Source organism: Saccostrea cucullata, unplaced genomic scaffold, assembly GCF_032062105.1.
Source record: "Saccostrea cucullata isolate Sc308-1 unplaced genomic scaffold, CSIRO_AGI_Scuc_v1 ctg77, whole genome shotgun sequence".
Taxonomy (NCBI): domain Eukaryota; kingdom Metazoa; phylum Mollusca; class Bivalvia; order Ostreida; family Ostreidae; genus Saccostrea; species Saccostrea cuccullata.
Window position 1 is genome coordinate 327,207 of NW_026929500.1, and position 27,613 is coordinate 354,819.

The following is a 27,613-nucleotide window of genomic DNA, read 5'->3' on the forward strand; positions in this document are numbered from 1 at the left end:
TTACTATAATGAATTTGAAATTGATTTACTATGAATGAAATACAAAGGTAACTAGTGCTAATTGTAACGGGGACCGTTACAGATGTTCCCCAAACTCTCCCCAAGTCCCTTTTGGTTCCATATTCCCTGTAAGCTTCATTAAATAAGACAAACTCTATGCATCTGAGATTTTAACAACATTTACAAAGAAGTGTACAAAAATCAAAAAGCTTTGCACGCGTGCACATGTGAAATTTGCGTCATGACCATATCATCTTGTCTACACAATCTATATTTTTAATACACTGAATATTAAAGTATTTAATCCAAAATTATTTTAAAAAATCTATTCAAGTGTATGTTTTATTTTTCATTTCACGTGGTGCATACATGAGCATGGTGACCATACCTTCTTGTAGAAGTCCATTTCTATGTTCTAAATTCCACCCCGTTTGGGTGAAAACTAAGGGAGTTATAGCTGTTTAAAGTTTCAGCCAATCAGATTGCAGCACATGCACACGCACGTGTATGCATGTGCATGGTGACCATACCTACTTGTAGAAGTCCGTTATATCTATCTATATTCCAAATCCCATCCTGTTTGGTTGAAAACCAAAGGAGTTATAGCTGTTTAAAGTTTCAGCCAATCAGATTGCAGCGCACGTGCATGCACATGTTTTCACGATAATTGCTTTATTTCATGTTGTAGGATATCCTAATGCATGGCTATGTTAAAAATTTCAAAGGATTTCGTCAAAAAACAAGAAAGATATTGAGACTTTAGTTGCAGCCAATCAGAGCGAAGTGCACGTGCAACGTGAGATATTTTCACCATGTCGTCATGTCTATATACTAATATATCCTCACATTATGAGTTTCAAAGCATTTCATCTAAAAAAAGAAAAGTTGTGGCTATATCTATTATATTGGTCATTTCACGTGTTGCACAAAGCACGTGCGCGCAAAATGACCTTGATTCCGCAAATCTACATAACATGTCTACTAACCCTAAAAAGGTTTTACCTACATCGGACGAACAGTTTACAAATCATTTCCAGGAAGAAGAAGAAGAAGAAGAAAAATAATAATAACTAGAAAAGAAATGCGAGCAACGAGAGGTCTTGATTCTGAAAGAAAAATGTAAAATCGAAATGAAAAAGTATGGAACCCGGGTCGCCAGCGTGAAAATCCAATGCGCTAACCATTACGCCATTGACCACCGCATCAAAGTTTTAAATGCGAATATTTTGAGGTTGGTATTTTCGATTCTAATTCAAATTACATATTTGTCATTCTCAAATAAGGCTCTATTAATCTTTTTAATATCAATGAAAAATATCAAAAAACAAAAAAGTTCAAAAAATTGCCTTTTTTCAATCACTTCCTGTGACGACCGGAAGTGGCAGAAATGTTCTTATCACACATCTACAAACCAACCTCTATCATATCTGAAAGTTTGAGAATCCTAGAGAGCGGAATAGATTTTTAGTGGAAAAAATGAAAATTTGCAATAATTCCTGACCGGAAGTGAATTTTTCCAAATTCTTTTTATATTTCAAAATGGCATGGCAGAACACATAATTTCTGAAAATTTGGCTGAAATTCATTGAGTAGTTTTCGATTTGAAAAGGTCAAAAAAATAAAAATGAAAAATAATAATAATAATAATAATAATAAGAAACAGTAGAATCACTATAAGGTCTTCCGTGAAGACGGAAGACCTTAATAATAATAAGAAACAGAGTAAAAACAATATGTTCCCCAACTTCGTTTGGGGAACATAATGAACACCAATTAAACATAAAAGTTCATTTAAGCAATACAGGTGAGAAAGAGAGCAAATATGGACCTAAAACACCTGAAGTGGGATCAGGTTCAATGGAAGATTAAGCATTCCCTGTCACACCCGCCAGTGCTTCTTGTAATAATAGGGCAAACGTTTAAAAAAACCACAGACAGTTCAGTTTGAAAACAAGGGCCTGACACTTTGTATCAAAAGCGTCTCCCAACAGTCGACTTATTAGGTCATCGTATCGACTTCAGTATTTGCTAAATAATGCTTTAAACGAGACAGTTGATTCAAATGTATCCTTGTCTTATCAATTTATTAATCAATACTTGCCTCGTAAAAATAAATGTGCAAATGAATGATAAATGCTTTAACATGCAGTAATAAGTTGCTCAGATGGACATATATGTCGTTAGTATGATAGAATATCTCCAGAAAAAAGTTTTGTTAAGCATGAGAAAAAAATATCAATTTTTTATTAATCAAGTTTGTACTTGATCCTGTGTGGGATCAATGGCCTAATATAACACTTTTCTACAAAATGTGTAAATGAATAACAAAAATAAATCCAATGAAGAAATTATAGTTAAATAAAAGTTGCAATTTTAAATGGACATATATGTCGTGAACATTACAAATATCTCTTGTAAAATAAGAAAAGTGAAAAAATCTCGAGACGGACATTAAATAACAAACAAACAATTATCGCTAGTAACCACCCTGGGTGAAAGAACTTTGAAACAGCTAGTAATTGCTTTATGATTTTGGGAGAATGTATGAAGAAAGATGATTTAAATGAAGGCTTAGTACAAATGTTTGAACAATCATAAAGTTACTGCAAGCTGTTTTAAAAGTTATTTAACTTGAAAAGACGTTAATGGTAATCTAACAACCAATCTCTATGATAAACATGATGCCTTTAACTTTACAGTCGTCATTTTCCCTTACTTATGAAGCAATGTATCTTCATCACCTGCATACGAGTTCATTTATCTCAGTTGATTCGATACGCAAGAGCATGTTCTGCATATGAACAATTTCTAAAATGAGGTAAATTATTGACAATAGTCTCGATTAAAATTATCACTCCGTAAGTTTTATGGTCGATACCATGACCTTGTTAGCCAATACAATTTATCTTTGAGTCAAGGCTGACTGACGCTTTTCATACGAATTGTTAGTCCATTATTTATACTCTGAATTGACGACGGATTTTTCCATTATTTCCCGACCATGGCAAGGAGCACATGGCGGTTGTGACTGGTCGCTAGGGATGCTCACTCCTCTATATGGCACCTGATCCCACCTCTGATGTTTTGTAGGTCCTTGTTTGCTCTACTTCTATTTTGTATTGTTTTATGGACTTTTGATCTTAGATACTGTTCGTTATCTCCATATGTTTCCATGACATTTTTTTTTGCTTTATTCATCTGTCTTGCCTGTAAACTGTATGATTACTTTGGTTTACTCAATCCAAATAAAAAAAATGCTCTCGAAATCAAGCATATATCATACGAATACTAAAATGTGAAAATAAAACTATATACAAGTACGTGAGAATAAACAAAAGCAAAAATTTTTACATTGCATATCTTTGCGCTTAAAATAGAATTGTGCAAAGTGGAAAACAACTGTTCCAAATTCTAATAGCCTTGCAATCATAAGCTGTACAAACACACTAACTTATAATGTATACAAGTTTTTTTTTAAAGTTTATAACTGTTTTATCAAGTTTTAAATCGAGTTTAATAATGTACATGTATCTTAAATAGAGCTAATTTTAAATTATATTCATTGCAATAATTTTGATCTGAACCCTATTTCACCTCATGGCGGTGAGCAGGTTCCAAAGTGCAGTATGGCTAAGGGAAGAGGCTAGAGTGATATAGGGATTTGATATAAAGAAAGTAAAACAATCCAGTAATGCAAATACAAATTTTCGCTAATGCTAAAATAAATTAATATTTTTCTCATGGGGCGGAGTTGATGGGAAATCTATAAATAAAAAGTGTCATCGAAGCTAAAATCAGTCTCATTTATAGACCACTGCATGTACTATTACTTATGCTATTTTAATTCTTAATTATTGATTCACTTTAATGTTTTAAATAATAATGCAAAACTTGCAACATAATTTTCTAGTAGTTATTTTTTTTTATTTGTCCTTCATAGGAATAAGTAGATTTGATGATAAACCTTGTTTATATTATCCAGAGAGTGCGAAAAGTTTAAGCGGGATTTTAAAGATTGACACATGAAGCTCCTCCCACCTTTTCTACCCGATATCGAAACACCTATTGTGCAGAGTATAAATAGAACTAAACTAAAGGCAGTGCAGCAAATGCTGTATCGGGAGCCCTAATACCTATGCATTTAGCTATCTGATCACATTACATGTGTGTCATTATCGACATAGGACATTCTGGCCAGTTTTACTTGTAAAATCAGCCATCTTTGTGAAGAAACGATAAGTAAACGATTGGAGACTTTAAATCAAACACAATGTTTTCAACGAAACCAACGTCTATTAACAACAAAGAGAGGATCTCTAGCAAAAAGAGAAAGGACTTTAATTTGAAATTTATTGTGATCGGTGATTCCAGTGTGGGAAAGACAACACTTGTGGAGAAATATTGTGGTTGCCACGAGACAGGAAACAACAGAAATAACAATAGTCATTACTTTCATCACACAATAACCGACAAAGACTGGAGCTGCAATCTCAAAATATTCGACACTGCAGGTAAGGCAATCATTTTTAAACTTGAAATGTATCATCTTTCAAAAATACAATGAAGTATATAGTTACAAATGCTATCTATTTCATACATCCAGGAATATATACACATTTTGAAGGAATTCGTTAAAAAGATGAATGAATATGAGAAATAAACTTTTAATATTCTATGGGTTTGTTGCAGGTCAAGAGCGATACAGAAGTGTCACATCCTCGTACTACAGAGGAGCATATGGGTGTATCATTGCTTTCGACCTCTCTCAAGAAACATCGTTTGTCAATCTTGAAAATTGGTATGTATACAATTACGAACAGTTGTTCTCTCAAATGATACAAAGATGAATATATAATATCAGATTTCTGTGTCTATCCTAGTTAAGAGTAAAATGTGCATTATAACTGACCAAATTCTTTATGTTTTAGGTACAATGACATGCTGAATTACTGTAACAGCAGCGATGTTTCTGTGGTACTAGTGGGGATTCAAAGAGAGGGACGGGAGAGAATTGTGTCTACAGAACGGGCACAGAAATTTTCAGACTATTTGGATCTTCCATACTTCGAAGTGAATGTTGATAATCAAAGTGAAATCAATGACGTTTTCGACAATTTAGCAAAAACTGTCGTTCAGAGAATCCAGTCGCGAGAGCCTGTAGCCACAATGTCTACCTTCACTACGACAAATCTGTCAAAATTAATGGTAAAGACTGAGTCGAAGTTTGGTTGTAGTTGCTGCTAGCTGAAAAAAAAACAAGACATTCCTGTCCATGTGCCAAATAAGAATACATTTCATGCCTGTAATTTATGCCGGAATCTCATCATTTTCATAAAGCAATCTCATTGACATCGCCTTCTTTGATACGCAAAAGATTTTGATGTAACAATGTAAAAAAGAGAGCGTTTTAAGTGCAATAAATTTAAGTTATAAAATTTGCTTTAAACCTTTTTTTTAAATTGTATATGAGTGTGTTGTTAAATCTCATATTCTAGAACTTTAAAAGGCACTTCCCAAGGCCATGAGCAACAATTGCACAGGTAAATATTTTCATACCCGGTTAATATTTTCATACCCGAACATTTTTAAAATCCGCGAGATCTTCGCTCTCTACAGCACTGCTATTTGTCATTAATTTTAAACCAAGTGGTCATTTCAACACAAATATTAAATCACATAACAAAAAGGATCAATAATTCAAATGGCCCCTCTTTTTTAGAACATTTGAGATAACCTCAAGATTTTCCTATATTGAATTAATTTGCATATCGTATTCGTTGTATGACAAGAATAGTTATGCTGTAGCATTAAAAGACTTAAGGGGTAGGGGTGTAAAGTCTTCTCTCCACATCCAATGTAAGTTTTAACACAATTCTACTTCGAACTTTTAAAATCTCTACATCACCTGTTCGAACAGCTGATCATGACGTCAACTTCTATATTTGAGTAAATTTTAAACAGGGTGACCCTGACAACTAGGCGTGTCTTTTTAACAAAATAAACCAGCTGTGCACTGTGTTGATGAATAAATTCAGATTTTTTCCCAATCAAAAGAAAACATACGTAAAATAAACTAAAGAAAACGTTTCCAGAAGTTATGACAAAGGAGAATTTGAAAAGGGAAAGATTAGAACAACGACATGGAAAACGTGACTAGAGTTGGAAGATAACTGGACATTGGCGATTATTGCCCTCTTGCAGATAACAATGCTGTGAGTCAGCCCTAATCAACACCAGTCTGCTGAACTTACACGATAAAGATACCTCAATACAAGATGGACATTGCTGTCTTGTTTAACACAAGTGATTTTCTTTTCCTAGCAACTGCATTATAACCTTCTTAAATTACCTAATTTGATAGGTGTATAAAAGAGAGGTCGATCAGATAGAAACAAAATCAATGAACGATTTCAATAAATCAGGAATGTTTGATATTTTAAAGACATGTGATCGGGAGGTATTTGTCCTTTGAAATCGATAGTTTTGTTTATCCAGGAAATAATTTACCCTGTATAAGGTGCGCAGTTATTGTTTAGAAATTTACATGTCAAAAAATAGAACAGATTTGCGATATTTTCCACCAAAAAAAGTTTCATATCTAATTATAACTGATTTATGCATTAAAATAAAATATATAAATTTATTCATAACGATTGCTAGCTTATAGCATCATTTCTCAAGGTAACTTGATTGTATAATTGTAATGATATAATCATTAGTGACCAGTCCAAGTGGTCACCGACTATCTTCAGGCCAGGGGGAAACTGACCAATAACGTGAGAAATATTTGATCCATTGAATAATTCATTATCAAATAGTTAATGCATAACTAACTCAAAGTCCACTGTTCCTTCTACCGCTGTATTCTTTGACCAGTTAAATAATCAAAAGTGAGGTATAGTACTAACTTTTTGAGTTTAGAAAAAAACCTTCTTTAGGAAATTAAATCATTTTTATTGACTTGTATTTCAAGGCAGTTTTATGCACCAAATATTGTTTCGGGATAATGTTGTTCCTAGATGCCAATGCACAACAAGTAAAGGACACTGCACAATTAACCAGGCTGCACACTTGGAAAAACAACAAAAACTAATCTGCAAATGTAGCAATTTGATATTTTTACCCCTCGCTTGTGAGCCCAGATATATGTCTACCACTGAACTAATCTTATTGCGGCTTTTGATAATTTTTTTTTTGGTTATTAGACAGTGTCATTGTGACCCCCTATTTTATGTTCTCACCTGACAAATACTAATTTTTTGGGGGGGTATCTACATGTGTATATCAAAAGAGGACTTGGCCATTATATACTCGCAGTGGAGCGGAGATATAATATAATGTTGTGAGCTCAATGCTCACAATACCTCAAGATTAACCCGCTCTCCCCCAAAATATATTTTGCAACAGGAGGTTGCATAAATTTTTGCAGCAATAAAGAACTGTGAACATCTCGCAGATCTTTTAAAAGCGAAAAGTATAAACTTGCTGGAAGTAAATTTTTTGTGGTAACCTTTTATTCTAATACATAGATATTTTGAATACCATTGTAAAAACTTTTCAATTATACTTTTCAGTCATTTCTTACACAATAATAAACATCCTGTAAAAATTCATTTAAAAGTATGAATAGTTAAAAATTGCACAATTCTAAGCTGATGCAAAGAATTCAGATTAGCTACTTATAAGTACTCAGAAATAATTTGGTGAAATATCAATGGTTAGAAAGTTATTTATGCTAGTTTGCAAAATAGTATCTCCCTGTGACTTGTGTAATAGCCATGACATAATCACAAGTGACCAGTCCAAGTGGACATCCACGTTCTTTAGTGTTAGACTGTCCAAATTTGCGAGATATGAACTGATAAATTATTCACAAACAACTGATGCATAAATATTTGTTAGCGTTCAAGGTTCTTTTTGTCATTATGGGGCAACGCATTTATATACTCGGCTCTAGGGATCATTGCATAGTCAGGGGTCTTTACTCATGACATGGGACATCGGTTTATACATGTAGGTCTCATCCAAAGGACCGGTCTCTACTCCCATAAATGAGATTGGAACCCGCGATGTTAGGACCCATTGTTTACTCCGCCAGAATAAAGCAAATGCTCTTACAAACGCGAGCAAACATATTGAATTGTATGATGTGACCATTTTGTGGTACATTTTTGAAGAAAAGATCAAAATCACAAATGAAAAAATAATATCATTATTGTAACTCAATGACGTCATCAACCTTAAAAAAAATTACTTCCTTAAAGACTGTTGTAAAAATCGATACAATGCAGCAGGTTAACAAAGGGTCAGATCGCGTCATACGTATGGATGGGACTTTATTGTCACGTTTCATGAATGAAATGTACTCGTCCATCGACCCCACTTTACATACGATCGAGGTACATGCATGTATCTCGCTAAAGGTTGTCGTGGTTGCGATCATTAACACTGGTTACTTTAATTTTGTCAAAGAGTGAAATCAAATATTTCACAATTTTTAAAATTTGAATATTCCAATTTTTATCAAAATAAGATCATAGAAAATAACAAGGCTCTTGTTGAATACATATTATTTATTATACCACCCGCTTGAAAAGTGGAAGAGTATAAAGTGTTCGGGATGTCGTCTGTCTGTACGTCCGTCCGTCCGTTACGCTTTGGGGTACCCATCTCTTGTCCGCAACTCATCTTATACCACTGAATTAAATTTAACGAAACTTTCACAAATTCTTCACTGAAAGAAAAACCTAGTGAATTTAACTAGTGTGCCTCGTAAAGCGTTGGTCGTGATTAGTAAACTTTCATTTTACTGGTTAAGATAGTGAGTTGTGGAGCGAGGGTCGTATAGATAGTTAGATACCTAGTGAAAGTTACTTATCAATTCTACAAATTTACTAATCTTATCTAGTAAATATACCAATATCTGGTAAAACTACTTTTAAGGTAGTGATTGTATGGACAGTAAATTTACTAGTTTTCTTCGTGACTTTAACTAGTTATTTTTTTACAGTGTTTAATTACATAGTGCCTTTGTGACCTCCTATTTTACTTTTTGATCGGAAACATATTTCGGTTTCCCAAACAAAACACTGACAGTGCCATTTTTTCTATAATACTGATGGGTACCAACCTCCAATCCGCGTCTCCACCTAAACCACTGAATAACATTTAATGATACTTTCACAGATTCTTTATTTAATAAAACCATTGTGCACCTCCTATTTTACTTTTTGATTTGACACCTATTTCGGGTCTCCCATAACAAAACATCGATTTCCTCATTATAATCAAATGGGAAGCGTGAGTATCATTTTGAGAGCTCACTGCTCACAGTACCTCTAAGTTAAAATGAAAATTAGATAGCTCAAATTTTTTAAGGCTTCAACAATAAAGATATTTTTCTGTTTCACTCCATCTCACTTGTAGCACAAAAGACTTTTCCTTTTTTTTCCCTTTTTAGGAAAATTAAGTATTATTTGAAAAACCTAAATTTTCCCCCTGATTTTGCTATTCTACCTAAAATCAAACAATATTTATGGCAATCCCCCTTGAAAACCTCTTGACCTTTACATGTGAGGGTGTTGCAGATGAAATCAATGCAAAATGCCTCATACTTTGTTGTATCTTACAGATGACCTTGACTAATAGTCTACCCGATGATATTCTGTGAACTCAATAAATTATAACGATCAATATGATTACAATACCAGTGATTTGGGTTCAAAAGTGCAAAGCGCAATTTAGTTGAAACAACTGACAGGTATATTGTACTTCGGGAATGTGCACGTGATATCTCAATAACCAATCAAAGATTAAACAGCTCACCTGGACAAATGTTGTCTTTAAGATTTTAACCTACTTCTAATAAATGTTTATTTATGTCGTGTGCATTCCTTCATTTGGTAACAATATAGCATAGTGGGATTAAATTTACTTAAAATATTTACACTATGTAAAAACACGGTAAATGGAAGTCAGTTGTAGCATCCAAAGCAAGTTTTGCAGAAAAAGCACATGACAAATCCAACTAGAGGTGCTGTGTGCACCGAGCTCACTAAATCATAACCACTCAATGAAGTGTGAATGTGGCTTTCTCAGAATCTTCGTTACACAGTGACATTGTGCACCTATGTTACTTTTTAATCGGATACATATTTCTGGTTTCCAATAGCAAAACATCGACACTGCCATTCTTTCTACAATATTGAATGGTATACATCTCTTAGCCGCAACTCCTCATAAACCAATGAATAAAATTTTTTGATATATTCAAAGATTCTTCATACATAATGTCACAGTCCACCCCATATTTTACTTTTTGACATGACACTTTGATATGCCACATTTGGGTTTCCCAGAGCAAAACATAGATTTTTCATTATATTCATATAGGAGGCAAGGAAGGATTATTATTTAGTGAGCTTATTGCTTACAATACCTCTAGTTTCTACATGTCATCAAAACATTTGTTTGTCATAACCAGCATTTAAAAGAAATATAATACTATTCAGCTTTCGATGGTTTGCACATGCAAGTATGGTTATTGGAGTGTTTATCAATTTTTTGGAATGTATCTGCATTCAAAACTTAAAACAATTTTTTCATCCGTAAAATATATAACAGAAAGATCACTCGAAATATTCTGATGCAAACCATCATGCATCATTCATGCATCCATCAAGTTAATCATGGCTTATAGCTTCATGTCCAAAAAATCATGCATGTCCATCTACGGTGTGCTTCTTCTGCGAAACATTGGTTAAAATGTATCATCTAAAACCTTACTGGTCAAAAAATTTGTATCATTCATGAAACTTTAACCAATAAAGGGCTTAGAGTTAATTTGGAAAAAAGAGAATCGGCGAAAAAAAAATAACCTGGATAATGAAACAAACGCCTATGGTTTAACACTGACTTCGTCGCAGTGACCTACATAAACCAGACCTTTACCAAGCCTTATATATGTTTTCGTGGTTCGTGTTTTCTCTACTCTCGATTTGCACTGCTGAACCAGAATACTGTACGTTACTAGTACATGTGCATGTATCTCAAAATTTTTACCCATTTGCAATTGTATGGTTGTTTCTGGTATTAAAAGAATTGAATCGTAAAAGCAAATGCTGCGAAGTCAAAGCCTTGCAGTGAAGATACTGACAATGTTTACTTTTTTCATTTCCTCTGAAATAGTCTTCATCATGTTTTCAAGTAAAAAGGTCTTTTTTCATTTCGTTTCCAGTACGAAGTCGTTTCTTAACAACAAGACATCGTCAATTTCATTCAATTCAGTTGAAGGGAAAAACATAAAAATTAAACATACTTCTATTTTGGAACCCTGCATCATCCCGTCAAATTATTCAAGAAGCACTGGATCCATGATATAGACTCGATCAATGCACTATTGTAACATTCCAGAAAAAAGTTGAATAAACAAATTGCAAAGACAAGCGTTGTTAGAAAATACAAAATAACGATCCTTTTCAAGTAAAAATACTAATAATGTCGAAAACGTGCAGGCCAGCACCTGAATAAAATTTCAAGGACGAACGTCACGAGACTGCTCTATATTCAGTAGTCCACAGGAGACCTTTTATTTAAGGGGCACGAAAACCCAGATTCCTGATCTATTTTGTTCACTCTTGTGGAAAATCTGAAGGTACATACCTTTGAAATTATAAATTACTTTCATCCCCAAAAAGAATGAAAAGGGTTTTCAGTTGACCGGTGAAGGATTTAGATCAATACCCATACCCCTTTTCTTAATAAAAAACTATAAGTAATTTTTCAATTATTATATAAACATTTTATAGAAAATGTATTTTAGGAAACTTAATTACATTTGTTTTTTTTTTCAAAGCAAGCACGTATGGGAAATTAGATTTATAAATATACATTTACAATTCTAGATGCTATGGAATTTGAGTTGACCTCCAAACTTATATTTGTGAACTTGTACAAGTACATCTCAAGTTCTTCAAATACTAATTATGTCATGGCACTGTCTGTATCTTAAGGTGAAATATTCCTGCCTTGGTATCATAAAATATATATGTCCCCATGTGCCTTATTTATGTTAACATGTGAGACAATTTACATTGATATTCAATATATTTATGTCAACCTATGACTTATTTATGTTAACATGCAACATAATTATGTGTTCGTAGTACTTATTTATGTCAACATGCAATACAATTATGTTAACAAACAGCTTATTTTATATCCACATGCAACTTATTATTGTCAAGGTGCGAGTTATATAATTTAATATCCAAGATAATAAGTTGTATGTCAACGTACATATCTCGTATGTTGACACAATTAATTCGCATGTTAAATAAGTCGCCTGTCTACATAATCATCCCTGGCATGTTAGCAAAAAAAGTCGTACGTCATCTAACGTCAACATAGTCCTATTACATCTTGCTTGTACGATACCATATAATGGCGTTAGTACGTATATTTACGAACATTGATAATATATTCTCTAAAGAGAAAAGTCTATAACTTTGATTGGAGGTATAGATCTGATATTGCAGACGTGTAATCCTAGTGAAAGGCATTTCTTTGGGTTCTTTGACCTCTGCACCTTGGAGTTTGACCCAATTAAAAAAAACAAACAAACTTCATTCTAGCTTGGCTATAACGTTAGTGATAGTGGTGCTAGGGCTTTATAACTTATTAGTGTATTGATGAAACATATTGTGATAACGAACAGTATTCAAGTCCATAAAACAATATAAAATAGGAGCAGAGCAAACATGGACCTCTAAAATATCAGAGGCGGGATCAGGTGCCATGGAGGAGTGAGCATTCCATACCGACCGGTCACATCCGCTGTGTGCACCTTGTCAAGATCGAGAAATAACGGGAAAATCCGTCGTCAATTCAGTGTATAAATAATGGACTAACAATAAGTATGAAAAGATACGAATTTTCATCGGATATAACATATGATCTTATGACGATTTGACCAACTTTTAAAAATTGTAACGTTGGTTTTATAACTTTTCGAAAGTGAGACTTAACACAAGGGCTTAATATATTTCACAGGGTACTCCTTGTGACAAGACATTTCTTTGGATAACAATACTTTGGTCCACTTAATCTTGACCTTATGGTTTGACCTTATTTTGAAAAAAAATTAGCCTCTGCCATAAAGTTTGAACAGTTAGTACAGGCTTTTACAGTTCATATGTGTATTTTTGGGACATGCCTATTCCCTACTATAATTTTTGATACTTTGACCTTGACAGTTTGTTTGAACGACTTCTCACAAGAAGAGGACCATGGGCCACAACTTTCATCTGAGTAACTTTAGCCGTGCTTTTCTCCCATGTAATAAATATCATGGCCCCCACTCTTCCCCCAGGGGTCATGATTTGAACAATTTAGAATTTACGATACTTCGGGATGTTTCCATATGTTTCAGCTTTTCTAGCCCAATGGCTCTTTAGAAGATTTTAAAAAATATATTTCAATGTAAAACTTGGATTCTCTTTTGTAGCTCACGAACCACTTGGCCAACAAAAGTGAAACGTATGTAAAAGTAGTGCAAATTCTAAATTTTTCAAATCACACCCTTGATCGTGGAATAGAGAAGGGTTTTTTTTTCTATATATTGCAATGTGAAACTTGAACTCCATACTGTGACCCAAAACTATTTTTGTCCTTTCTTGATTATGTCACCTTTGTAAGGGGGCTTGCTCCTTCATTTAACCAGCTCCTTCACCAAAGAATGCTTTGTTCCAACTTCGGTCAAATTAGCTCCTTGGTTCTTGATAAGAAGTTCATAATGTGAAAAGTTAACAGAAAGGCGGGCGGACAGATACATGCACGATGGACAACAAGTAATCAGAAAAGCTCTCATCTCAGCTTTCAGCTCAGGTGAGCTAAGCAAGAGTTTATCCTCAACCAACTTTTTGAATGGTTTGTGAAATTCTGCTTGTAGTATTTATATTGGAGGATATTTTGATGTTTGTTGAAGATATTTATTTGTATCCCGACACGCGCGGATCAAAACACTCTTAATGATAAAATCAGTCTATGTAAACAATGTCACCCCATTGACTTCTGTTATATTACTTTGAACTCGTCATTTATTTGTACTTAATATTCTAATATGTTTTATTTATAACATAAAAAAATCATTCAATCCATTATAATATTCACATTTTTATCATGATAATTATTTCCCCGACAATTTAAATGGTATATCAATTACAATATTATAACAACGGTGAGCCTTTTCAAAAAACTAAAATAACGTTAAAAAACTAGTGCTAATTGTAACGGGAACCGTTACAGATGTTCCCCAAACGCTCCCCCAACTTCATTTTGGTGCCTCATTCCCTCTAAGCTTCATCAAATAAACTAAACTCTATGCATCTTAAACTTAAACAACGTTTTTCCTGAAGTATGCCAAGTATTTAGCAAATTTTTGCATTGCACATGCCAACACTTGCATGCATATGCGGAATGACCATATCATTGTATCTACACTATTAATTTATTTAAATGTACTTAATATCAAGGCATTTGATCAAAAAGTATTCGAAAATACGCTAAATCAAGTGCATTTGTAATTATACGCATTGCACGTGCACGCACGTGCATGCATGTGCATGATGACCATACCTTCTTGTAGGGGTCCATTAAGACTACAGTGTATCTATGTTCTAAATCCCATTCTGTTGGCTGAAAACCAAGGGAGTTATAGCCATTTAAAGTTTTAGCCAATCAGGTTGCAGCGCACGTGCATGTGCGTGATTTCATGAAAATTATTTTATATCATATCGTAGGATATCTTAATGCATGACTATGTTTTAAATTTCAAAGTATTTCGTCAAAAAACGAATAAGATATTGAGATTTTTGTTTCAGCCAATCAGAGCGAAGCGCACGTGCATGCGCGTGAGTTCATGATAATTTGACCATGTCCTCTTGTCTATTATACTAATATATTCTTATAGTCCGAATTTCAACACATTGCATCAAAAAATAGAAAAGTTACGGCTATATCAATTATATTGGTCATTTTACATGTTGCACGTGCGCGCTCTTGCAAGCACGTGCGCGCAAAATGACCTTGATTCCGCAAATCTACATAACATGTCTACTTACCCTAAAAAGGTTTTACCTACATCAGATGAACAGTTTACAAGATCATTCGCGGACAAATAAGTACCCAGGAAGAAGAAAAATAATAACTAGAAAGTCTGCTATTGCAAGCAATAGCATATGTCGCCCCGTATTAGACAAGACTTTCATTTTTATCATCACTAAAACAAAAGTCCATAAGCTAAGTTTGAAAACCTTTGGAGTTATATCAGTCCTTTCCATTGGAAGCGAAAGACCTTAATTCGGTACATCCCTCTCATTATTTTTAGAATCGGTAGGAGAAGAAAGTAGTGCAGGAAAATTACAAGTTCCTCAATTTGCAGACTTGCATAAACGAAATCTGGCAGATGTACTGAACTGAGCCTCATACTTGTTAATTGGCAGTATCTTTCCTATCATAAAAGCTTGGGAAATGTAATTTATGAAGAAGATCAGCCGAATTATTTTGTGTATTGTAACGCCAGTGGGAACTCTGAAATTTCCCTCTTTCACTTTCATTTTAGAGGTTCTACCGAAAAACGAATCTGACATGTGTTATGGGTCAGAATAACCCTAAATGCCAGCAAAGATCAATCACACAGTTTAAACTTAACAGTAATTTATTTACAGTAATATACAAATCATTAAGTACAAACTTAGCAAAAATCTAAAAATACATACATCAGAGTGTCCGTTGCTGCACACAATGTCCCAGTGAAATTATATCCCAGTAATACCTCAATGATGCTTATACGACAATATCTTCACAATTATTTATGCATCGAATTGACAGGGTATTTATACAGTATCATAAATCTAGAATATTCTAGAAATTGTAAATACATGATATTCCTGGAAAGTTCTGGACATGAATAAAGTTCAAGAATGTTCTAGAAAAAATGACCAAACATAATGACCACTCTGGAATGTTCAAGAAACTTAATGTTACTAATAATATACAAGATGAAACAATACAAATACAACACATCTCACAACACCTCCCCCCTTAAAAAGTTTGAATGTCAATGAAAACGTAGTATTAAAATAAAATTTATGTACATTAATACAAAATCTAATTTGTTCATGATACTCTGGACAAGGCATCTGCAATAATATTGTCTTTGCCTTTGATATGCTTAATTGTTATGTTGTATTCTTGTAACAACAAACTCCATCTAATCAGTCTTTGATTCTTGTTTGACAATTTATGCAAAAATTTCAGAGGGTTGTGATCTGTATATACAAGAATTGGATGCAAAGTAACATTCAGATAAACATCAAAATGCTGTAAGGCTAACAACAAAGCAAGGCATTCCTTTTCAATGGTAGAATAATTTCGTTGACATTTTGTAAGTTTCTTTGAGAAATAAGAAACAACTCTATCTACATTATCACTATGTTCTTGAAACAAAGCTGCCCCGATTCCAACATCACTAGCGTCAACAGTAAGCTTAAATTGCTTAGAAAAATCTGGAGTTGACAGAACTGGGTTGCTCATCAGGACAGATTTGATTTTATGAAAGGATTTTTCACAGTCCTTTGTCCATTCAAAGTTAACCCTCTTTTGTAAAAGATTTGTAAGTGGACTAACTACTGAGGAAAAATTTGGACAAAATTTTCTGTAAAACCCAGCCATGCCCAAAAACCTCATTAATTCTTTCTTGTTTGTAGGAATCGGGAACTTTGCAATAGCTTCCACTTTAGCCATAAGGGGTGTAACATAACCTTGACCTACTTTATGACCTAAATACTCTACATAAGCATGACAAAATTGGCTCTTCTCAAGATTCACAGTTAAGTTTGCTTTAGCTAAAATGTCAAATAAAGCACGCATGATTCGGAGATGTTCGTCCCATGTGTCGCTGTATATGACGACATCATCAATGTAGGCCTCGCATCCCTCAAGGTCTTGAAGAAGGGAGTGAATCATCCTTTGGAATGTAGCCGGTGCGTTTTTCATGCCAAAAGGCATTACTTTATACTGATAAAGTCCATCTGGTGTAGCAAAAGCAGATATTTCTTTTGCTCTTTCTGTTAACGGCACTTGCCAGTAGCCTTTCAACTGGTCAAATTTACTGACAAATTTCGCGTTTCCAATATTGTCAATACAGTCATCGATTCTAGGTATTGGATATGAATCAGTTTTGATAACAGAATTCACCTTTCTAAAGTCTGTACATAATCGGTAGGAACCGTCCTGTTTTGGTACAAGAATACACGGTGAGCTCCAATCACTTTTACTAGGTTCAACAATGTCATTGTCCAACATATACTGCACTTCCCTTCTTAGGTACTGTAATTTTATTGGATTGAGACGGTACGGATGTTGTTTGATAGGCAGAGCGTCGCCAACTATAACATCATGACAAGCTGCATTAGTTTTCTTTGGAACATCCGAGAAGATTTGATGGTACTCATTCATCAAGTTTTTAACTTGTTCTTTTTGGTGAATGTTCAAATGTCCAAGTTTGGCATCAAAATCAGCCAAAATTTCTGAGTTTTTCAAGCGGACACTCTGATTACAATCTTTCTCATTCATCTCTACACTCGTATCACTCTCAATACAATTTTGAGCAGTCTTAGCGCTGGCTAAAGTGGAAACTGGTTTTACAGAATTTCGGTCACACCTTTCAAAATACTCTTTTAACATGTTAATATGACAAACCCGTTTCTCTTTACGTCGACCTGGTGTCTTAACTACATAGTTTACATCACTGATCTTGCTTTCAATTTCATAAGGGCCATAAAATCTGGCTTGTAAAGGATGACCAGGAATAGGTAAAAATACAAGAACCTTATCACCTGGCTTAAACACCCTATTTCTGGCATCTTTGTCATACCACATTTTCATTTTCATCTGAGAACTCTTCAAATTTCCTTGTGCTAATTTACAAGCATTGTAAAGTTTTTCTTTGAAATCAGACACATAATCTAAAAGATTAAGATCACTAGTCTCAGTCAACCACTTTTCCTTCAACAATTTCAAAGGACCTCTAACTGTATGACCAAACACCAATTCAAAAGGACTGAACCCAAGAGACTCCTGGACTGCTTCTCGTGCAGCAAATAGTACAAGATGAACCCCATCATCCCAGTCTTTCTCATACTGATAACAATAGGTCTTCAGCATTGTTTTTAAGGTCTGGTGAAAACGTTCTAGCGCCCCCTGGGACTCAGGATGATAAGCAGTTGATCTATATTGCCTTATACCCAACTCATGCATGACTTGCTGGAACAACCCCGACATAAAATTTGAGCCTTGATCCGACTGAATTGCCTTTGGTGCTCCTACAAAACTGAAAAACTTGGTAAGGGCCTTAACTATGCTCTTTGCCTTTATATTCCTAAGAGGTATGGCTTCAGGAAACCGAGTGGATGTACACATAATGGTAAGTAAATACAGGTTTCCAGATCTAGTCCTAGGCAAAGGTCCTACACAATCCACCAACACTCGACTAAACGGTTCTTCAAAAGCTGGAATGGGTTGGAGAGGAGCAGATGGTATCTTCTGATTTGGTTTACCTACCATCTGACAGACATGGCATGACTTGCAAAACTCAGAAACGTCCTTTCTTAGCTTAGGCCAATAAAAATGACTCAAAATCCTATTATAAGTCTTATTGACACCTAAATGACCTGCCATAGGTGTATCGTGAGCTAAACTCATGACATCTCGACGATAAGCAGCTGGGACCACTATCTGGTGAACAACACGCCACACTTCATCTGGAGAAGCGTCAGGTGGTCGCCATTTTCGCATAAGGATGCCATCTTTCATATAAAAGCATTCTCCAACTTTAATAGCCTCTTCTGGTGGAAGTGCCCTCTTACTAAGTTGAATGATATCTGGGTCTTTATGTTGTTCAAAGAGTAAACGTTCTCGGCTGAGGATGTCCTTGCCTTGGCTAACTAGTGGATGCAACTCATCATCCTCACCACCAAATTTTGGTAAAAGTTCTTTCTTCTCTTGCTTCTTGATATTGTGTGGTTCCATGCTGGTTTGAGTGCCATCAAGGTCAGATAAGAAAGTGTCATTCAAATCAATATCAACAGAGGAATTCGTCTCGTCAAAGGCTTGAGTATGGTCTGCCTCCATTTCTCGTCTTCTGGCCATCGCTCTAGTAACAGCACAGGCTGGATAAATGTCATCATCTTCATCATCGCACATGACATCTGGAGTGATTTTCTCACAAACTATAGGATCTGGTACAACTTTTCCACCAGCTAAATCGTTGCCTAGCAACAAAGAAATGCCTGGAACGGGAAGAGTAGGTCGAACACCTACAATAACAGGTCCAGTAACTAAATCTGACTTCAAACTAATTCTATGCAGGGGAACATCAATGACGCATAGCTCCACACCCTGTAATAAAACTGACCCACCAGTAGAAGTCTGCTCAGACAAAGGAAGCACGCCCTCTAACAATAACGTCTGTGCAGCACCAGTATCTCTCAAAATCTGGACAGGTTTTATTTCGCTAGAGTCACGGAGTGAAACAAATCCCTGAGACATAAAGGGCTTATAATCCTCCATAGAATCAATAGAACTGGACTGTGAACCCTGGACATCAGGAGTGTCAGAACAAATCGAAACTAAGGCTTCTCTATCACCTCTAACTGCCGCACAAGCATGTGGTTGAGTTTTATCAAAGTCATTTTTTCTCTTAAGTTTAAAGCATTCACTGATCAGATGACCTTTTTTCTTACAATAACTACAAGTAGGAAGCGACCCTATTCCAGAAGATCCTTCAAAACGTCCTGGACCGGACTTAGAACCACCTTGTGATGTAGACTGGGAACTTGTGAAAGACTGAGACCCTGAACCACTCTTTTTATATGTGTCTGAATTGGTAGAATTACTGCTAGGCTGAGATCTTGAAACAAAATTCTTTTTATGAGACAGAGCATAAGTATCAGATATGACTGCTGCCTCTTCAAGAGTTTTCACATTCTTATCTTCTAAATGTGTTTTCAAATCTTGAGAAACACATTCCTTAAACTCTTCTACCAGGATGACTTGGCGCAAATTAGCAAAAGTTTTATCAAGTTTCTTAGATCTAAACCAGTGATCGAATAAATCTTCTTTCTCTCGTGAAAATTCAACAAATGTTTGATTATCAAACTTTCTATACTTTCTGAACTTTTGTCTATACGCTTCAGGTACTAATTCATAGGCTTTTAATATTGCTGCTTTGACCTTCTCATAGTCTGAACTCTCAGCTACCCCTAGTGCAGAGTATACCTCAGCTGCTTTGCCAACCAGTACACTTTGTAACATTGTTGACCAAACGTGTTGTGGCCATTTAAGATTTTCTGCGACTTTCTCGAATTGGGGAAAATATTTGTCTACAGATTTTTCTTGAAATTTTGGAACTAATCTGATATTTTTTGCTGCGTCAAATTCATTCTTGACAAATGACGGTTCTGGTTGGTTTTGTAATTTTAATTTCTCTAATTCAAAGTTCATTTCACGCTCTCTTTCTCGCTCTTCTCTTTCTGCTGCTAATTTGTCTAATTCAAATTTTCGTTCACGCTCTCGTTCTTCTCTTTCTCTATCTCTTTCTCGCTCTTCTCTTTCAAATCGCATTTTCTCTAACTCTAATTGAAACTGATAGTCTGTCATTTTGTAAGAGCCTAACTCTGATTTAACTGTATATTCTGGAAGATCGTATTTTTCAAAGATGTTTTCTTCTACTAGTTTGTTTGCAACCTTAATTCTTATGTCTTGCTTTCTCTGAGAGGATTTCACATATAACCCAAAATGCAAACCTAATGCGATCAAGTCATCCTTTTTTAACGTATCAAAAACCTGAACACTTGGTGAACTAAGAAAGTCTGTGACCGAAAACACCATGTTGGTTTCTGCTGGCTTATAATCAAATTTACGGTTCAATAAACAAAATTCTGACAATAAACTGCAAAAGTGCAAGAAATTCTTTATCCCGGACGAGCCCCCAATTCTGTTATGGGTCAGAATAACCCTAAATGCCAGCAAAGATCAATCACACAGTTTAAACTTAACAGTAATTTATTTACAGTAATATACAAATCATTAAGTACAAACTTAGCAAAAATCTAAAAATACATACATCAGAGTGTCCGTTGCTGCACACAATGTCCCAGTGAAATTATATCCCAGTAATACCTCAATGATGCTTATACGACAATATCTTCACAATTATTTATGCATCGAATTGACAGGGTATTTATACAGTATCATAAATCTAGAATATTCTAGAAATTGTAAATACATGATATTCCTGGAAAGTTCTGGACATGAATAAAGTTCAAGAATGTTCTAGAAAAAATGACCAAACATAATGACCACTCTGGAATGTTCAAGAAACTTAATGTTACTAATAATATACAAGATGAAACAATACAAATACAACACATCTCACAACACATGCCACCATCAATTCGAGCATTTCTGCATTGCAGAGAGCTGATGTGTGTTATGAGATGATAAATCATGTGTGAACTTTCTCAGTTTAGCGGAATCATGAACATTTTCGGCGAGATGAATGTTTTGTATACAGTGGTGATCAAGGCTTTGCGAACCATCAGGAGCGGATCAAAGAATTTATGAATGAATAAAAACTATGGAAATGACGTACCAATTTTTTAATTTATACTTGCACTATCTAATGAAATGAATAATATACAAGTGATAGATATACAAGAAAACGCGAAATGATAATAAATGCAGCTGACAATCGTTATTTTTTTTTATATAGATAAAATAAAATATTTATAAATTCAAGAGACAAAACAGAAGGAGAATGAATGATGGCAAAATATCACATGACGGGAACTGAATTTTATGAATGAAGATTTTAAAAAGTTACTTGTAAGTTGTATATGTTATATCTGTGTATTCTACTTGGCTGTGTGCTTCAAAAAAAAAGGGGGGGGGTCGTCTTGAACATAGTAAATAGCCATAACGTTTGAACGGTAAGTACTATGGCTTTCGTATTTCAAATATGTAATCCCTTGTGAAAAGAACTTTTATTGGATACGACGAACTTTGACCCTTTGACCTAGACCTTGGAGAACACATGTGTACATCTGAATCTTTTTTTCTGTTTCGTTTCTATGGCAACCGTGAGCGACTCATTACAATTATTTTGAAAGTAGAAATCACTTTGACACATTGCAAGGAATAAACATTGAAAGTTTCAAAACGATTGCCTGAGTAGTTATTGAGAAAATCGAAATTAAAGAATTTTTACTTTCACCCGGTTTCCATGGCAATAATCGATTATATGAAAATTTTAAATACGAGTTGCAGAACTACAGATACTAATCCTTAAAATAAGAAAAGTTTCATGACGAACGTTTAAGGGACCAGAGAGAACACTCTCGGACAAAATTTGTCGCTTTTTACAGGTTTCCATGGCAACGGTAGACATATTGGAACTGAACGACCTCACTGCACAACTACAACCAGTGATCGTCCTTTGAGGAAAGTTTCAGGAAGATTGTCCCAGCCATCTCCGAGAAACAGCCTGGATAAAAAAAACATGCGTACAATATCAATATGTCGTCCCCGACTTCGTTCGGGGCGACATAATAACTCCTGAATTTTTCTCATCAATAACTCCTGAATTTTCCCCTTCAATTCGAGCATTTCTGCATTGCAGAGAGCTGATGTGTGTTATGAGATGATAAATCATGTGTGAACTTTCTCAGTTTAGCGGAATCATGAACATTTTCGGCGAGATGAATGTTTTGTATACAGTGGTGATCAAGGCTTTGCGAACCATCAGGAGCGGATCAAAGAATTTATGAATGAATAAAAACTATGGAAATGACGTACCAATTTTTTAATTTATACTTGCACTATCTAATGAAATGAATAATATACAAGTGATAGATATACAAGAAAACGCGAAATGATAATAAATGCAGCTGACAATCGTTATTTTTTTTTATATAGATAAAATAAAATATTTATAAATTCAAGAGACAAAACAGAAGGAGAATGAATGATGGCAAAATATCACATGACGGGAACTGAATTTTATGAATGAAGATTTTAAAAAGTTACTTGTAAGTTGTATATGTTATATCTGTGTATTCTACTTGGCTGTGTGCTTCAAAAAAAAGGGGGGGGGGGTCGTCTTGAACATAGTAAATAGCCATAACGTTTGAACGGTAAGTACTAGGGCTTTCGTATTTCAAATATGTAATCCTTGTGAAAAGAACTTTTATTGGATACGACGAACTTTGACCCTTTGACCTAGACCTTGGAGAACACATGTGTACATCTGAATCTTTTTTTCTGTTTCGTTTCTATGGCAACCGTGAGCGACTCATTACAATTATTTTGAAAGTAGAAATCACTTTGACACATTGCAAGGAATAAACATTGAAAGTTTCAAAACGATTGCCTGAGTAGTTATTGAGAAAATCGAAATTAAAGAATTTTTACTTTCACCCGGTTTCCATGGCAATAATCGATTATATGAAAATTTTAAATACGAGTTGCAGAACTACAGATACTAATCCTTAAAATAAGAAAAGTTTCATGACGAACGTTTAAGGGACCAGAGAGAACACTCTCGGACAAAATTTGTCGCTTTTTACAGGTTTCCATGGCAACGGTAGACATATTGGAACTGAACGACCTCACTGCACAACTACAACCAGTGATCGTCCTTTGAGGAAAGTTTCAGGAAGATTGTCCCAGCCATCTCCGAGAAACAGCCTGGATAAAAAAAACATGCGTACAATATCAATATGTCGTCCCCGACTTCGTTCGGGGCGACATAATAACTCCTGAATTTTTCTCATCAATAACTCCTGAATTTTCCCCTTCAATTCGAGCATTTCTGCATTGCAGAGAGCTGATGTGTGTTATGAGATGATAAATCATGTGTGAACTTTCTCAGTTTAGCGGAATCATGAACATTTTCGGCGAGATGAATGTTTTGTATACAGTGGTGATCAAGGCTTTGCGAACCATCAGGAGCGGATCAAAGAATTTATGAATGAATAAAAACTATGGAAATGACGTACCAATTTTTTAATTTATACTTGCACTATCTAATGAAATGAATAATATACAAGTGATAGATATACAAGAAAACGCGAAATGATAATAAATGCAGCTGACAATCGTTATTTTTTTTTATATAGATAAAATAAAATATTTATAAATTCAAGAGACAAAACAGAAGGAGAACTAGATGCGATCTCGTTGCGAGCAACGAGAGGTCTTCCGTCCGAATTTTCGATGAGATGAGATATGATTTTGACTATGATCTTTGATAAAACAATATGGAATCATGCCTTATCTCTTTTGATTAAATTCTTTTGATTTAAATAATATCATCAATGCGTACTTAATTTGCACATTAATTCTTTTCTTTTTCTACTTTGAGAAACAACCAAAACTAACTAAAGAAGACTTGTAAGGAGACCTATGATTATAGATGTTGTTTGACACAGAATTGCAACGAACCTACGACGTGACAATCCAAGTATCCCTACACATTTCATTGCTCCTTATGTTACTTTCGTTCAAGCAAACGCTCGGATGCCTCTGTTAACCGCTATTGCGAAATGTCGGAATTGACAGAGTCCGCCGCAATTTTGGTCCCGCTTCAGATTTTTGAATGTTAATATCTCGAGTTTGAATTTATCAATTTACAAACGAATTATATATTCAGCCTAATAAGAAATGTTTCTATAAACTATACTAATATAATTTGAAAATATTGAAAAACAAAAAAGTTAAAGACGAGAGACTTTTGGCCCCTCTATGCCCCTAATTTGAAGGGCTAACCCCATTTACTTGATATCAAATGAAAGGTCTTACTATATTGCACATTTTTTATAATATATGTTTTAACAAAATATTAACAGGTAAAAAGATATAAAGGAAAACGTGTCAATTTTTGCGAGATGCTTATGAGCCTATTTTTCGAGCCCAGGCGAGCGTCGATGGCTTCTTACCTGGAAAGCTCTATATACAAAATGTCACATCTACTATCCTTCCTCTATCTTCACTGAAAATCTCAAGTCGATATCTTTAGTCGTTTAGAAGGAGATCTCAGGACAAGCCGACCCTCTAAAAATCAGTAAATCGTCCATATCTCACGACCGGAAGTGACGACGTACTTATGAAAAATTTCCGACAAGGTTCAGATAAATATCTATCAGATCTGAAAGTTTGGTGAGAATCGGTCCAGCCGTTTCTGAGAAATCGCGTGCACAAAATCGGTAAGAAAAATAATAATAGGGAAAAAGAAACCGAACGAAAACAATAAGGTCTTCCGTTGGAGACGGAAGACCTTAATGAATGATGGCAAAATATCACATGACGGGAACTGAATTTTATGAATGAAGATTTTAAAAAGTTACTTGTAAGTTGTATATGTTATATCTGTGTATTCTACTTGGCTGTGTGCTTCAAAAAAAAGGGGGGGGGGGTCGTCTTGAACATAGTAAATAGCCATAACGTTTGAACGGTAAGTACTAGGGCTTTCGTATTTCAAATATGTAATCCTTGTGAAAAGAACTTTTATTGGATACGACGAACTTTGACCCTTTGACCTAGACCTTGGAGAACACATGTGTACATCTGAATCTTTTTTTCTGTTTCGTTTCTATGGCAACCGTGAGCGACTCATTACAATTATTTTGAAAGTAGAAATCACTTTGACACATTGCAAGGAATAAACATTGAAAGTTTCAAAACGATTGCCTGAGTAGTTATTGAGAAAATCGAAATTAAAGAATTTTTACTTTCACCCGGTTTCCATGGCAATAATCGATTATATGAAAATTTTAAATACGAGTTGCAGAACTACAGATACTAATCCTTAAAATAAGAAAAGTTTCATGACGAACGTTTAAGGGACCAGAGAGAACACTCTCGGACAAAATTTGTCGCTTTTTACAGGTTTCCATGGCAACGGTAGACATATTGGAACTGAACGACCTCACTGCACAACTACAACCAGTGATCGTCCTTTGAGGAAAGTTTCAGGAAGATTGTCCCAGCCATCTCCGAGAAACAGCCTGGATAAAAAAAACATGCGTACAATATCAATATGTCGTCCCCGACTTCGTTCGGGGCGACATAATAACTCCTGAATTTTTCTCATCAATAACTCCTGAATTTTCCCCTTCAATTCGAGCATTTCTGCATTGCAGAGAGCTGATGTGTGTTATGAGATGATAAATCATGTGTGAACTTTCTCAGTTTAGCGGAATCATGAACATTTTCGGCGAGATGAATGTTTTGTATACAGTGGTGATCAAGGCTTTGCGAACCATCAGGAGCGGATCAAAGAATTTATGAATGAATAAAAACTATGGAAATGACGTACCAATTTTTTAATTTATACTTGCACTATCTAATGAAATGAATAATATACAAGTGATAGATATACAAGAAAACGCGAAATGATAATAAATGCAGCTGACAATCGTTATTTTTTTTTATATAGATAAAATAAAATATTTATAAATTCAAGAGACAAAACAGAAGGAGAATGAATGATGGCAAAATATCACATGACGGGAACTGAATTTTATGAATGAAGATTTTAAAAAGTTACTTGTAAGTTGTATATGTTATATCTGTGTATTCTACTTGGCTGTGTGCTTCAAAAAAAAGGGGGGGGGGTCGTCTTGAACATAGTAAATAGCCATAACGTTTGAACGGTAAGTACTAGGGCTTTCGTATTTCAAATATGTAATCCTTGTGAAAAGAACTTTTATTGGATACGACGAACTTTGACCCTTTGACCTAGACCTTGGAGAACACATGTGTACATCTGAATCTTTTTTTCTGTTTCGTTTCTATGGCAACCGTGAGCGACTCATTACAATTATTTTGAAAGTAGAAATCACTTTGACACATTGCAAGGAATAAATATTGAAAGTTTCAAAACGATTGCCTGAGTAGTTATTGAGAAAATCGAAATTAAAGAATTTTTACTTTCACCCGGTTTCCATGGCAATAATCGATTATATGAAAATTTTAAATACGAGTTGCAGAACTACAGATACTAATCCTTAAAATAAGAAAAGTTTCATGACGAACGTTTAAGGGACCAGAGAGAACACTCTCGGACAAAATTTGTCGCTTTTTACAGGTTTCCATGGCAACGGTAGACATATTGGAACTGAACGACCTCACTGCACAACTACAACCAGTGATCGTCCTTTGAGGAAAGTTTCAGGAAGATTGTCCCAGCCATCTCCGAGAAACAGCCTGGATAAAAAAAACATGCGTACAATATCAATATGTCGTCCCCGACTTCGTTCGGGGCGACATAATAACTCCTGAATTTTTCTCATCAATAACTCCTGAATTTTCCCCTTCAATTCGAGCATTTCTGCATTGCAGAGAGCTGATGTGTGTTATGAGATGATAAATCATGTGTGAACTTTCTCAGTTTAGCGGAATCATGAACATTTTCGGCGAGATGAATGTTTTGTATACAGTGGTGATCAAGGCTTTGCGAACCATCAGGAGCGGATCAAAGAATTTATGAATGAAT

The 27,613-nt window shown here is 34.9% G+C and overlaps 2 protein-coding genes across 2 annotated transcripts in view; one reads left to right on the plus strand and one right to left on the minus strand.

Moving 5' to 3' along the window:
• The window catches only part of LOC134281041 (putative cysteine protease YraA), an 82,909-nt gene that overhangs the window by 36,748 nt on the left and 18,548 nt on the right, over positions 1 to 27,613 (minus strand). The gene's annotated exons all lie outside the window — the stretch shown is intronic.
• LOC134281021 (uncharacterized) lies at positions 4,071 to 5,439 on the plus strand. The gene is made up of 3 exons (XM_062763476.1): positions 4,071 to 4,511; positions 4,690 to 4,798; positions 4,929 to 5,439. The coding sequence occupies exons 1-3, from the start codon at positions 4,271 to 4,273 to the stop codon at positions 5,242 to 5,244; spliced, it is 666 nt and encodes a 221-aa protein (XP_062619460.1). The 5' UTR covers positions 4,071 to 4,270; the 3' UTR covers positions 5,245 to 5,439.

Coding starts and splice junctions, on each gene's coding strand:
- LOC134281021 (XM_062763476.1), top strand. CDS start 4,271: ATGTTTTCAACGAAACCAACGTCTATTAACAACAAAGAGAGGATCTCT. Junction 4,512..4,689: donor CAAAATATTCGACACTGCAG/GTAAGGCAATCA, acceptor GGTTTGTTGCAG/GTCAAGAGCGATACAGAAGT. Junction 4,799..4,928: donor TTTGTCAATCTTGAAAATTG/GTATGTATACAA, acceptor TTTATGTTTTAG/GTACAATGACATGCTGAATT.